Raw genomic sequence first — 14993 nt, 5'->3', positions numbered from 1 at the left:
CAAGCTTTTTATGAGCGATTATCAAATCTTTTTGACAGACAAATATTGAATGTGTGCGAGAGGAATTAATGTTCAAATATTCCTCAATCCCACAATATGTCACATGACAAATTTACAATATCAGTTTACATACAACATCGATGTTTATCGGCCACACCGTTGTTGGTTTAATTTATGTCAAAAGTCATAGAAATCATCGCAAGAAAATACAATTTAATTCCATTTTTTGACCAAGATGAATGTTTCAAGTATCTGTAAACAACTCAAATAACACAGTAATTCTGAGTAGGTTCACCATTAAAAATTTCCAACTTTATGATGCCAATATCAAATTTGAAAACTTAAGTAGCAATCCTTGTAAAGTAAGCACATAACGGACGTTATTATTTTGAAAATTAATGAATGGATTATGGGGTGGGCAAAAACAATTGACCGCGGTAGGGTGAATGCTAAATTGTTGGGTAATTATACACTTTCGCGTTCACCTGGTTTTTTGGTTAGGTTAGGTTAGGTTAGGTTAGTTTAGGTTAGGTTAGGTTGGCTCTAGAAAATCGAAAAATGGATGGATTTTAATGATCTTGGTCTCAAAATGTTCCATTTTACGGCGGATTTATAAAAAAAATAGTAGAAATAGCTGGAATGAAAATTTCTCATAGTTTTACTGTTTTAAATCGTAAGCCAAAAAACCAGGTGACCGTGAAAGTGTATAATTACCAATTGTTGTATAGTTTTTTATATTAAGTTTGATTTTTATAAAGTTGCTGGAGTCGTACCAAAACGTTCCGGGACATCGCTGTGCGTAAATCGAAGTAAATCTCTACTTGAAGTTTATGGTAAAAATGACGCACATGATACAACGAAAAAATTAAAGAAAGAAATAAAAGATGAGTGTATGAGAAATAAGAGACGACTTCTAGCTGAACTTAAAACGGAAATAGCAGAATTTCGCAACACCAAAGGTATGTCCACCCATAAAAACCTACAAATTTTTTACTGTGTTCATTGTACTCTTCGTAATTTCTTTGCGTTTTTGCCATTTCCTCTCTTTTTATTTCAGTTTGGGTTTTTATCCCATCAGTCCACCGCGCAGACCGGTTTTTGTTATCGTTTTGTATGATTGCCCCCCATTTTGTTTTGTTATGAGTAGATGTCGATGCGGAAAATAGGAAAACTCCAAGTTGACACCGCAAATTTCCAACGACTAGCCTTGCGATTTATTTATGGTCATCGCAAAGGCCAGACGTTTAAAATCGAATGGCACATCTGTTCCACATCCTCTCCTTTGTATTATTCATTTATGATCGTTGCTTCAATGACGTTATTCATCACCTTTTTCACAGCCAGTCTTGTTTCATTGCACAGTCGAGGTTGATTAATATTACTGACTAGTCACTAATCCACCTCTCCTTGCAATTGCGAGCCATTGGGGATGTTAATATCGATAAAAAGGTCGATTTACATCTTACAGCTCTTCAGAGGCGTTGTAATTCAATATTCGTCGTGGCATTAGCCAGGAAAGTAGTTGTTTTCCCCTTTAAAGAACGGCGGAATACATTTTCGAAATATGGATATAGTGTTGAAGTTGTTGAAGAGGACTAGGGGGCGAAGAAATCTTTGTTTGGTAAAAATTTCAGTTGTTAAAAGTGCCACTATCAATTTTAGGAGATCGCGAATTGAACATTGGTATGAAACCCCCGGTATCTAAATCAATTTCCGAAAAAATAAACGAGTTCGATTCGGTGGCGTTTATTTTACAAAATAGGGTGATTATACCGAATTCGGACGATTTCGGTTCGTATCCGTTATTACCGAAAAATGAAAATTTTGAAAAAACTACTCAACAACCAATCGAAACATCGGTAGCAGAAGGGGACGTTAGCGACAACGACGACGAGGCATCTTTATCAAGTAAATATTATTTATTATTGTATTAACGTCATAAAATATATAGGTTGGTATATTTACAGAAATTTTAATCATCTCTCACTTCAAATATTATTTTGAAAAATAATTAATAAAGTCAGTTTCTGAATCTGAAAATTTTATAGTAGTCCGGGAAACTTGGGAAAAACTATTATTTTTTCTTGCAGACAAGATATCATGTCTTTGATCGATAATATTTGGATTTTTAATTATTTTTTCGAATATTGATTTGAGACTTTTAGTTTTTTTATATAGATCTAAACATGTCGAAATTTTTTTCTGTTATTTTTAATTGATTTTCTATGAAAAGATACATAAAATCAAGATAAATCGTCACGAAAAACATTAACAATTTTGGTGCAATCGGCAAACGAAGATCTGTATTAGGACAAAATTTTTATTATCTATAAAATCACTCAATAAGTCGTGTGACTGACACACAGATGGCGCTGTCTTGTCAAATCTATACGACGTTTATGAAGTACCAACTGTCGAAAGAAAGAAAAAAGTGACAGCCATTTAAGCGAAGCTTCTTTTGTTATTTTCAAAACAATGGATTTAAATCAATTTCGTTTGATGATTTATCATTTCTTCAAGATGAAAAAAACTGTATAAGCTTCAGCAATGGCTTTAAAAGTGTCGAAAAGAACGATTTGTTATTGGTTCGCTGAATTTGAACGTAGTCGTACAAACACCTATGATGGTAAACGTTCTGGTCATCCAATTGAGGAGGTTACTTCAGAAACCATCAAAAATCCCACAAATTGGTTATTTCTAATCGTAAATCGAAATTGTGTGGGATAAATGAGACCGTAAAGTTATCAGAAGGTAATGTGTTTACAATTATGCCACGAGGATGCTTTTTTCAAATTAGGTTCACTCACAATCGATCAAAAACAACAACGTCTTGGGAGCTGGGAAGTTAATGGCTTCAGTACTTTGGCATGCTTATGGAATATTGTTCATCGACTATCTCCAAAAGGAAGAGACAATCGATAGCGAATACTACATAGAGTTGTTGGAACGTTTGAATACAAGGGATTTCCTTTGACATATGGACGATTGCGGTGGCGATCCTACCCAGAAAGCGACAGATGAGGGTGTAGTTCTATTTAAATTTTAAAAAATCGTGTTCTTCTGAGTTTGCTGGTCAAACGGGCACATTATCATTCTTGTCTTCTGCAGTTGGAGATCCGTAACATCAAGAGAGTACGTCGCATGGGTATTTATGGCCAGTGCCCTCAACATTTTTCGTACTATTTCCTTTGGCAGTCGTCGTGATAACAAGTTTTCTAAGCCTTTCAGGCAGGATATACTACTGATCCTAGCCCTGACGACGGTAATATCCCAATCATCATTTTTTCTACCCTTTTTCTCTTGAGGGACGATTGTTAAAAGCGACTATATATCTTAAATACAACTGATTTCACGTCAAGTGATATATGAATTTATTAGGGAGCAAATGCAAAGCATCAATTCTCTTGTTGAATTTTCACGGCTTAACTATCAAATCCGAGACAATCCATGATCCGGAACAGACAAGATTGTCCAGGGAAATCCGGGACGGTTGGCAACCGTGGAGAGACATACAGCAGCATAGCTCCAAGGCATTTTTGTTCGGCGTCATGTTTTTTGGAAAATGTTGTCTTAAATTCAGATACAAATCTCCGGCTGCAGAAGACCATAGAGAAAATGTGCCCGTTTGACCAGCAAACTGAAAAGAGCACGATTTTTAAAAAATTTGACTGCACTATACACTTATCTGTCGTTTTTCGGATCAGGAACAGTCCCGCACTCGTCCATCTTAGATCTGACGATGATCGGCGAAAAGTCTAGAAAAAAATTCTGTCGTGCGATTTTTTTAGTTTGTAATTTTCGCGACTGTACGATTTTTTTTCCACCTTGCAGCTAAAATTCCTGGACTATTTTATGAATTATGAATTTTCAGACTTTACTTTCCCGAACTAATGACAATTTTCAATTTATTTTTCTAAAATAACAAAATTTCTTTCGACTACGTAATTTTTTTTTCAAAATTTTCCTATTGCAGGTTTGTCCGTATTCGATCAACAGATAACGTAAGTTTTTATTTTTTAAATTTTCTCTAATTAATTTATTTTTATTTGATATAGATAATTTATTTTTCGACATAATGATTATAATTTAACGTAAATCGTTGAGCACCCTGTACTTAAAAACGGTTTATTGCCATTTTAATGACCCAAACCATTTTATTTTCAATAGCAATCACCGCTGACTAAAAATGTTCCAAAAATGATGAAAAAATTGACCTCGTTTTGAATGTTAAAAAATTTTTGACACCTCCAAAGTCACATGTTATTTTGACGGATAGTGTATATTTTAATTGCATTATCTGCTTTATTCTCGTCGGGATCATCAACGAATCCTTCAGCATCTCTAGTTTATCGTTAACCGCAATGACAATGACGTTTCAGTGTAGTTGAACCCCTCAGAATATTTTAATCTTGGTTTAGATGAAAATATTTTTCAAGAAACTTATTTGAAGTGTGAAGTGAAGATTTGATTCGATCATGGGTGCGAAGGTACCGAGCAACAAGTTCAGCAGAAAACAACCCACGACCGGGACCCAGCAGGAGACGTCGAAAAGGATTGAAAACATTGAACTCGTCGTGATAATCAGCGTCAGTTCGTTCGCAATAAGAGAGCGGCTGCCTTGGGGCTTCCAAAAACTATAGTCCACGAAATATTCAAGAAGGATCATATATTTCATGTTAGTGTAGCTCAATCGAAATAATACGTTGAACCTCCTTCGTAACTGCGTTATTGGTCCTCGGTCTCCAATTAAATGCTGTATGCGGCGTCAGACGTTCCAATCGACGTCTGAACGCCAAACGCAGCGTCAGCGAGCGATCAATACATCTCACACGCGAACGACGACGTCTCAACTTGCACCAACATTCCTTCCTCAAGTTGGACGCATTTAATAGGAGACCGAGGCCTTCGAAATAACTAGAAACGCGGCGACACACGTGTTAAATAGACCACAACAGTACATTTCTATAATAAAGATATCGTGACGCTATACGCGGCCGACGGCGTTTATAGGAGACCATAATCTTACGGGATGACGTATCTATGGCTGCCTGATATTTACACCGATTTTGGGTTCATATTTTTGAAGTGAAGCTAAGATTTTGTGCAAGGTCAATAAAAAAAATGATACACGATGTTCGCACTAGATGGAACACTTGTTTTTATATACTTCAACGATTCACGGAGTTGAGTCCATTGTAGAAGCAATACTTTTGACTCGATTATGAAATTCCCGTCTTTTCACCGGTTTTCAAAGCTCCTTGCTGTCCTCACAAAACTACGTATCTTAACCTTCGTTGTACCAGGTCCATAATTCGGTTATGGGTGGGCAAAAATCTTTGATAGATTTCTCGTGTCCCACTTAAAACTACCAACGGTCGATTTTTTTTTCAAAAAGCCAATCAACCACTTTGGCTTGAACCCTTTGGAGTCATTAGACTAACTGTGTGGTGCTCGCTCAAATATGTGGATTGGTACTTACTAATGTTATAATCTTCCTCAATGCACCGTGATATCGATCGTCGGTAGATGGCGTACTAGATGATCTAAATAAAGCCTATCTTACTGGCAGATTGTTTAGAGACTTAATTAGCTATACCAAGAAGAGTTTCCCGTTTCATTGGTGGATTTAGTGATCCATTGAATCAACTTCGACGATGTGCTAGTTAGCGTATCATCCCTGATATACCGAATGTATATTTATAAAAAGTGATACGCCGCTGGTTTTTAAATCAAGAAAGTGAAAGGTGTGTCTTGTGTATTAGACGACAGAAATATAAAAGAAAAAAGAAACCACGCGTACGAAATATGTGGCGCAAACACCACGTAGATATTTAACAAAGAGGTTTCTGTTGTTCGTCGAAAGGGTCGGCAGCTGGTGTTCATCGAAAGAAAGGAACTCCACGGAACATCTGCGAATAAAAGAAGGGCCCGGAACTAAGACGTATTCAAGATATTGAAAAAGTTACTACGAAAATACGCGCACAAATCGGTGCACGTGATGAATTAAATTCTTTTATAGGAACCTTTTACGATTTCTTTTCATATTCTAAGACGCAATTTGTTTACACCTTGACCCAATATTACCAACTTGGTTTTTGAAAACTTTTATTCCTAAACACTCAAAGTGAGAAAAGTTCTGATCGGCATACTGAAGTTGATGATGGCCGAATCAAAGTTATTATTGAAGAGTATCATCATATAACCGTTCGGGAGGTTGCGAAGAGGCTACATGTATCGCACACAACAATTGAAAAACACTTAAAATGTCGAATTCGTTCATCGAAAGCTGAAAAACAACAACATGGAGTCAGCTTGGTGTTGTGTTTTTTGAGCTGCTTCCAAGGAACCTAACGACCAATTCTGTTGTTTACTGTCAACAATTAGTAAAACTAGATGAAGAAATCAAAGAAAATTGTCAATTCGGAAAGGTTTAATGTTCCACCATGATAATGCAAGGCCTCGCACATCTAGGAAACTATTGGAACTTGGCTGGGAAGTGATACTACGTCCCTCATACAGCCCTGATTTGGCACTATCTGATTATTTGGAAGTTTTCAGAATTCTGTAAACTTTCACAAATGACGATGACCTTTTGCTGATAAGGACCAGAAATTTTATGAGCGCAGAAGGTCATTGAGCAAAATGGAAAATATATAATTGATTAAAAACATTTCGGTGTAAGTTCATCATCTCTCGTCTCTTCTGTCTCCTCCTTGCTCCTTTCTTTTACCTTCATTCCCGCATCAAATTGTCTGACTTTCCTTCTGAAAGTCTCTTCAGCCTCCTTAATTTGTCTGGTGTACGTTCTACATCCATGATAGTTCCCACGAGTTGGGTCGAGTAATTCCCAATCGTTATTTTTGTCAATTTAATGAACGAACCTGTGATAATAGGTGGAAAAATTTGATTAAAACAAATTTATTTTGTAATTATTTTTTTATTACTTACAAAAATAGTTTAAAAATTTTATGATTTAACAAGTGATGCAATTGTGGAATGTAACATCGATTTTAAATAGAAAAAAACAACGCTTTCGTGATGTATTTATAACAATTTTAATTTTTAAGAATTAAATAATAGAAATAATATACCTAAAAATTATTATAATATAACAAAATTATATTAATATACTGTAAATAACTATTAATTTAATAAAAAAAATATATTTAATGACATTTTTTATACAAAACCGAAATTTAAAAAAAAATTAAAATTCAAAGTTTCATCTAAACGATTGTAAAAAAATTATTTGCGGGCGGGGGGGTGTGAATAATTGATTATCGGTTTTGTAATATTTAAAAAATATGGGAAAAATTCACATAAAAAAATTTGAGCATTAAATGATCCTACAAAATTGTATTATTTTTTATTTAGATTTGCATATTTTTTATCATTTTTTTACAAATTTAAAATTAATTTTTCAAATGTAAATTTGAAAAAAAAATTAATTTACATTATTCTCCACACAAAAGTTATACATTTGTATTGTACTTAGGTTCAAAAATAAAAAAAAATGCAAAATTTCCTTTTTAGTAATTTTTTTAATTAATTATTAGAGATTCAACGCAATTTTTCTCAAATTTAGTTCGTAAAAAAAATTTGTTTTAAATATAATTTTTTTGAAATTATTTTTTAAATACTAATTCTGTAAATATGTTCGAATTTATAAAAAATATTACAAAATACGAATTTTTCGATTATTACAATTTTTTTACATGCAAATTTGAGGTAAATAAAAAAATTTCCTCTCTTTTTGATTATTTATTGAAAATATCTCGATTAATATTACAAATACGTCGAAAATGATTAGAAACGAATTTATATGAAATTTTATTCCCCACATTTTTTGTATGACATTTTTTTTTCATATTTCTCCACGTTTTTAAGATATTTTCAAAAAAATGATTTTTCAATATTGCCCCCCTCAAAAGAAATTAAACAATTTTTTACTATAAATCGTTTAAACGTTTCATAAAACCTTGAAAGAAAATTTGAATCTTAATTTTAATAAATTTTCACTTAAATTAAAAATTAATGTTTTATTTTCTTTGATAAAAATATTTTTCTCAGTGTAAGATATAAATAATAATTTTTCTCGAGATATCTTAGTAAACATGTAAATTCAAGTTTTAATAAAAATAATATCGTACTTCGTATTTAAATATTTTTTTTGATTATACACTGAGCTACAAAAATCTGCACTTTAAAAGACGAAAAATTTTCATTTTATTTTCTATACGAATATATGCAACATGAAAAACTGCAATTTGAGTTATCGAAATTATAAATTTTCAAACTATGTAAAAGGAAAAACAAAAAATAGAATTTTTTTATAAAGTCAGAGTGTTTTACTTAATTGTTTTAGTAACAATTAATTTTTTTATCCACACTTATTCATTATACATACATACAATGACATATTTTCACTAAGAAACCGCGAAAAAAAAAACAATTAATATCATAGTGATCTGATCAATAATCCTTCTTTTTATTTCCCCCTGTACACTATGTGAATATTTAAAATATTGACGATTTTTACGACAATTTCTCATAACGTATCAACTTTTGTCAAGAATAAAATTTTTTATAAATAAATTATAAAGAGTTTTTAGTGTTTGTAAATTTTTGAAAGGCAGTATATATATATATATATATATATATATATATATATATCATAAAAAAAATTGTCTGCAAATATACAGGACCATTCGCTTCCGTTTATAACACGACGATTCGAATATGTGATATACAGGGTATTTAAAAAAAGTATCCAACAACAAATTGAATTGACCCCGTATAATGACAATGATTTATTTTATGTCAGTTTTTTATGATTGTCGTAATTCATAAAAGTTATTGATTGCTATATATACACGTAATATAGGATGAATCAAAATAATTTTTTTCTTAGTATTTTTAAATGTGTGTATATTTCTCATTAGGAATACCATATAATTAATTTCAGATTATTCCCATCACACAATGTATTTCCCAAGAGGAATGCCATAAAATCCATTATAATTGACGTCAATTAGATTGTCTCATCAGGTATATCAGATATTAATACGTTATATATTTCGTTTGGATTACCATATAATTAATCAATTATAATTAACTTCAATCATACTATATTTTCTTTGTTAGGAATACCATATTTACAATTTCAATTGACTTCAAACATGCTACATCTTCTCCGCTACGAATACCATATAAATCAAGTTCAGTGATATTCATTGAACTGTATATTCCATTTCTGGATTACTTAATAATCAATTTTATTTTACTTCAATCACACATTTTCTCCATTAGAAATACCATTTTTTCAGTTTTAATTGATTCGAATTACACCACATTTTCACCATTTTGCTTACCATAATTTCAGTTGAACTCCATTACACCTCATTATCTCCGTTAGGAATACCATTTATTCGAATCACACATTTTCTTCATTGGAATACCATTTAATAAAATTCAATTAATCTTAATTAGACTTCATATATCCCAGTAGAAATACCATATTATCGGTTTCACCATTTGGAATACCATATATTCAATTTACATTTACTCTAATCACGTTACCTTTGGTCTATAAGGAATTTGATTGGACTGTATATTTCCAACCGGTTCCAATTAATTATAATCACACATTTTACTTATTTGGAATACCTCAATTGGCTTGCATCGCACGATCTATTTTCCATCAGGAATACCGTAAACCACTTCGTCCCAATTGAATCTAATCAAATAGTTATCCATTGGGAATACCATATAATCAGTTCACATTCTCTGTATTTACACTATATCTGTTCTATAAGGAATATCATAAAATCGAATATAATTCAGTTCGATTGGACTCTATTCCCTTCTGGAATACCATATACCACAACTGCAATTGATTCTAATCACACTACATTTTCTCCATTCGGTAAACCATATAATCAACTTGAATCGACTTCAATACATAATTAATATAACAATTCACGTTCTATTCACACAATAATTGTTCTATAAAGAATATCAAAGAATAAAATTCGAGTTCCTTCAATTGGACTGTATATTTCTAATCAAGAATACCATTTTTTCACATTCAATTGATTCTAATCACACATTTTCACCATTTGGTTATACCACCATATAAGCAATTCCAATTTATTTATATATCCTGTAAAGAATACCGTACACTAATTCTCATTCACTGTATTCACACTATATATAGGGATATCATAATTAAATTCAATTTACTTATATTTGACTAAATATTTCTAATCATGAATACCATCTGATCATCACCAATTTTATTCTAATCACACTACGTTCTCTCGATTTGGACACCACATAATAAATTTTAATTACTTCCATCACACCAAATTTGCTGCACTTGGAATACCATATAATTCATTTTAATTCTAATCACACGTTTTCTCTATTTGGAAAACCATGCAATCAAATTCGATTCATTCTAATTGAGCTGTATATTTTCAATCAGGAATACCGTATGATCAAAATCAATTGATTCTTATCACACGTTTTCTCGATTTGGAATACAATGTAATCATTTTCACTTAACTTTAGTCTTATTAGATATTTTCCATTGGGAATACCATGTAAGCAATTTTTAACTTCAATTACACTGTATTTGTCTCCTTAGGAATACCATATACCTAATCAACTTCAAACCGTTCGACCCCAGTATATTATTTTTTTTTGAAACTTGAATTTGCTGTTTAATCGAAAAAACATCGCGCAAATTGAATCAAAACGCGCATGTAAAGTGTCCAAAATTATCATACAGTGTGAGTCAAAACTGTATAATAAAAAATCCATATTAAAATTACCAAGTATGATGATTATTTTTTTTTAATTTTAAATGATAAATCTTTATTATAATTATGAATCCTGGTAACTATATTCAGAACCCAGATCCTTAAGTAAAATTCTTATTCGAATCAGGATTGTTCATTTTGCAATTCCAATTCGGTTATGTGAGCTAAAATATTAACTTTGGCGATATCTTGCAATTGGTGAGGTAGCCTCTTGATTCTGTTCGATATTTCGACCATAAACATATCGGTGTCTCTATCGTTTTGTACATTTCCTATATTAACGTCGTCCGTCGAACAACTGTCTTCCGTTAAAACGTTCACCGGTATCAATCCGATGTCGTCGTGATCCTCGTAAACGTATTTATTGGTATCGTCCATTTTGGATCTCTTAGATTGCACTTCTTCCGTTTCCGAAAAAACGTCGTCTTCGTCGTCGGCACCGTTTTCCGCTTTCCCATCTGGAGGACTGAAACAAATATCTTATTAATCAAGATGGCGATGTTAGTTCCATCTAATACCGCGTCAAGTTTTCGAATAACTCTCGTAACTTAAATATTGGCGTTGTTAGTCTCGGGGTTTTCGAATAACTCTCGTAGCTGAAATATTGTCGATTTTAGTTCCGTCGACTTCTCGAATAACCCTCGTAGCTGAAATTTTGGATAATACTGTGGTTAAATTTTCGAATAATCTTCGTAGACGAAATATTGGGGATGTTAGTCCCGTCAAATTTTGGAATATTGGGGATGTTAGTTCGTCAAATTTTGGAATATTGGGGATGTTAGTGCCGTCAAATTTTGGAATATTGGGGATGTTAGTGCCGTCAAATTTTCGAATAACCCTCGTAGCAATATTGACGATATTAGTCCTGTCAAGTTTCCGAATACCTCTTGTAGCTGAAATCATAATAAATTCGTATGAAAAAATTAGAAACTCACCGTGTTGGTCTTAGAATTTCCAAAAATCTTAATGGTTCGTAATAGGTCCAAGAATGAACGCTATTTCCTCTTCTGAGATGACCTCGAAGAAAATGATCTCTTAGATGTCTCCATTTCTTTTTACAAATAGCAGCTATAGATAAAAATATTTATGGTGATCTAATTTATCATAAATTCGCAACAGAAATATGGAAAAATAAAATTTGGATAAAAAAAATTGATGTTTCCATCTGCTTTAAAATTTAATTTTTAATCAAAAGAAGAAAATTTAGCAACAACAACATATAAAAGGGTGTGAGATATTAAAAACTAAAGAAAAATAATAAATTCAACCCCAAAGTATAGAAACAATAAAAAAATTGATGCAAATATTTAATTGAAATATCATATACTAATTTCAAGGACATTCTGTATAGTAGTATTACATTAAAATGTTTTCTCTTTACGTCATATACATTAAAATGCCACGGTCTTTCTATATACCTATAAATTCAATTTATTTTTAAACTGTTTCCAAAATTATGTCAAAAAATAATTTATATCAAATATGATTATAGAAATATCAAGTTCAAAGGTTAATATGAGAGAGGAAATTAACCTGTAAAACTAAAATTAAATATCTATAGATATCGTTGCTAATCGCCCATACTATAAATTCACCTTGTAAAATTTTTATTCTTTTTTTTTTCAACTAAAATACTTATATAAATAAATACTTGTTGAAATTCATATAATCTTATATACAATGCGGTTTTCTTATCACCATTTCCTTTTATTTTTATATTTTACGATGTTACGACGTTTAGTACTAACATCGACAACACCGCTTCGATCTTAGCCCGCACGTAGCAACATAAACGTTGACTTTTACCAAACATTAATTATTATATATTAGGTATTCAAACATTTCTGTTATTATTACAGACCTGGTTTATTTATTTCGGATGATATCTGGTTCCAAATTTCCTCTCTTTTCTGTCTACATCTATAAAACGCACTAGATGGGTTGTATAATAACTCGTTGTCGCGTACGATTTGTATTAAAGTGAGACATTCTTCTTTGCTAAAATCCATTGAAAATGACTGTTTTTTGCGTTTTAAATGTTCTATTACGTTGTTTCTTAACAGTTAGATTTGTTATTTAACTAACGCGGGACTGGTTAAGGTCGCCATACGGATAGAACTAATCGCTATGGCTGTGTCTCGTACGAACACACAACGCCGGACGGAATGTCGAGACGTAGAAACAGAAAGTATCGTAATCATCGTACCGGTAAGGGTAACGCGCTTGTGGATTTAGAAAAATAATCTCTAAAACCAATGTTATATGTATATATAGTGTATGTTTTGAACTGACTGATTGAATCATTTTGTGAATTTTACCTTTATTCCGAAATTATTAGATATCCTTTAGACCTTTGTATATGTTTTTATTGATATATAGTCTGGATTTTAAATCTCTTCTGATTGAAAATTAGGTGGAAATATATAGGATGTCCCACATAAAATCCGACACAATTTAAAAAACCAAATTAATTAGAAATGGGAGGGGATCAAAACATTTCGGGGGGGTTACTTAGTAGTGACCTAACCTTAAAATTACAGTTTTCTATCTCAGTGTCACACAGTGTACGAAATTTGGTATTTTTAAGTAAGAGTTGCAAAAAATTTATTTCGAAATTTTGGGCCATACATTGAGGCCCTCTTGGATGCAACTCGGTATAAAATTGAATTATCCCCCATTGTCATGTTTTAGGCTCTTCTCCACTGCTCTGTGTCGATTCTTATGCGGGACACCCTGTATCTTTTAATATACTGAAATAGGTCGAAACGCCAATATTTATTACTGTTTAGAAACAAATTTTTTCTAATTAGAAAAAAACTTAAAATAAAACAAAACAATACTATCAACAAATACCTATATTAAAATGTATACTTTCTATATAAATATTAGTTACTAAATGCGTCACCTATTCGAATTCGCACGATTAAGGTAAAACTAAAACGTGTATTGGTGGCTGCCTATGTATTAATAGTATCCAAATTCAAATTGTTACTATACTTTTTAATTTGTTTATTATTGTACAATTATTAATATACCTATATTAAACTATGTTTTTTTAAAAAACAATTTATCGTATTATTATAAATTATGTTCCTTAAAAAATCTGCTAGGTTATTATATGTTTATTTTATCTAATTGCCGTTTCATCTGATTTGATTAATTGGAGAAATTTCAAATGTTATAGCATTATTTATATCAAATATTAATTGTTGCTATCTATTCGATAATTATTGCCGGTTAAATACAGTCCCAAAACAGAAATAAGTGTGAGCCTCTTTAGCTCAGTGGTAGAGCACTGGTCTCGTAAACCAGGGGTCGTGAGTTCAAACCTCACAGGAGGCAAGATCATTTTTTGTTTTTTTTTCAAATTATTTTTCAATTACTAATTTTTTTAATGTTTAAAAAATGATCTATAGATAATTTATTACTGAAAGCGATGATTTGAAAATATCTTTGTAATAATTTTAAAGCGTTTTACGTCTCTAATTTATAAATAACTTAAATTTTCCTTAAAATAAATAACTTTTTATTTAAGTTTCTTATGAATCTATAATCAAAGGAAAAAATTGTTCTGCCAATTTTAAATGTTTCTTAAGGTCATTTCTTACTATTTCATTATCCTTTTAGTGATAATAATAATAATGGTGAACTATCACTACAAAAAGACGAAAACATATTATAAAATTTAAAAACTATTCTAATTGTACAGTGAGACAAAAAAATTTTACTTTCAATGTCCCTTTATTTATACTAGTTCAGTAAATTATTTTTGAAAACCCTGTATATTTGACGGTTAATTTCGAAAGTATACTATCTACCACTCCAGTCACGATTCCCGAAATTTATGATCTATTCATGAAAACGCGCAAAATTTTCAACAGCACCACCACCGTCTCTACCCCTCGGCTATGGGACGACGAAACATCACGAGATTGATCTGCCACGGTGGTGGCTGGCGTTACGACGCAACACAGTGGCATTATTGACGTTGTAAAAGCGTCGTCGGGGCAAAATGAAAAGCGCAATCTCCGTGGAAGATGGCCCGAATACAGCTAGAATTCGGGAAAAATGAAGTTTGCAGAATTATATTGATAAAAGTATCTACAGAAAAAACCTCACTTAATAACATAAAATTTATTTTACGATAATTAAATGCACTTATTTTTGTTT

General features: G+C 31.7%; 2 protein-coding genes and 1 non-coding gene across 5 annotated transcripts in view; 2 read left to right on the top strand and 1 right to left on the bottom strand.

The window, feature by feature from the left end:
• The window catches only part of LOC130897467 (uncharacterized), a 131486-nt gene that overhangs the window by 1207 nt on the left and 115286 nt on the right, over positions 1-14993 (top strand). For all 3 annotated transcript variants that reach the window (XM_057806343.1, XM_057806341.1, XM_057806342.1), the window contains exons 2-4: positions 759-959; positions 1663-1908; positions 3974-4001. In XM_057806343.1, coding sequence (XP_057662326.1) covers positions 759-959; positions 1663-1908; positions 3974-4001 — 475 coding nt within the window. The remainder of the gene's footprint in view (positions 1-758; positions 960-1662; positions 1909-3973; positions 4002-14993) is intronic.
• On the bottom strand, positions 6918-13015 carry LOC130897474 (transcription factor Adf-1-like). The gene is made up of 3 exons (XM_057806351.1): positions 12685-13015; positions 11759-11891; positions 6918-11289 (listed from the first exon to the last, which is right to left on the bottom strand). The coding sequence occupies exons 1-3, from the start codon at positions 12830-12832 to the stop codon at positions 10947-10949; spliced, it is 624 nt and encodes a 207-aa protein (XP_057662334.1). The 5' UTR covers positions 12833-13015; the 3' UTR covers positions 6918-10946.
• Trnat-cgu (transfer RNA threonine (anticodon CGU)) lies at positions 14094-14165 on the top strand. The gene has a single exon. It is a non-coding gene; the product is annotated as a tRNA-Thr (tRNA).

This window comes from Diorhabda carinulata, chromosome 8 (genome assembly GCF_026250575.1).
Source record: "Diorhabda carinulata isolate Delta chromosome 8, icDioCari1.1, whole genome shotgun sequence".
NCBI classification, from domain to species: Eukaryota; Metazoa; Arthropoda; class Insecta; order Coleoptera; family Chrysomelidae; genus Diorhabda; species Diorhabda carinulata.
The sequence above is the reverse complement of the archived record's forward strand: the minus strand, read 5'-3'. Positions and strand labels throughout refer to the sequence as shown.

Coding starts and splice junctions, on each gene's coding strand:
- LOC130897474 (XM_057806351.1), bottom strand. CDS start 12,832: ATGGATTTTAGCAAAGAAGAATGTCTCACTTTAATACAAATCGTACGC. Junction 11,892..12,684: donor ATCCGAAATAAATAAACCAG/GTCTGTAATAAT, acceptor TTTTATCTATAG/CTGCTATTTGTAAAAAGAAA. Junction 11,290..11,758: donor GAAATTCTAAGACCAACACG/GTGAGTTTCTAA, acceptor TATTTGTTTCAG/TCCTCCAGATGGGAAAGCGG.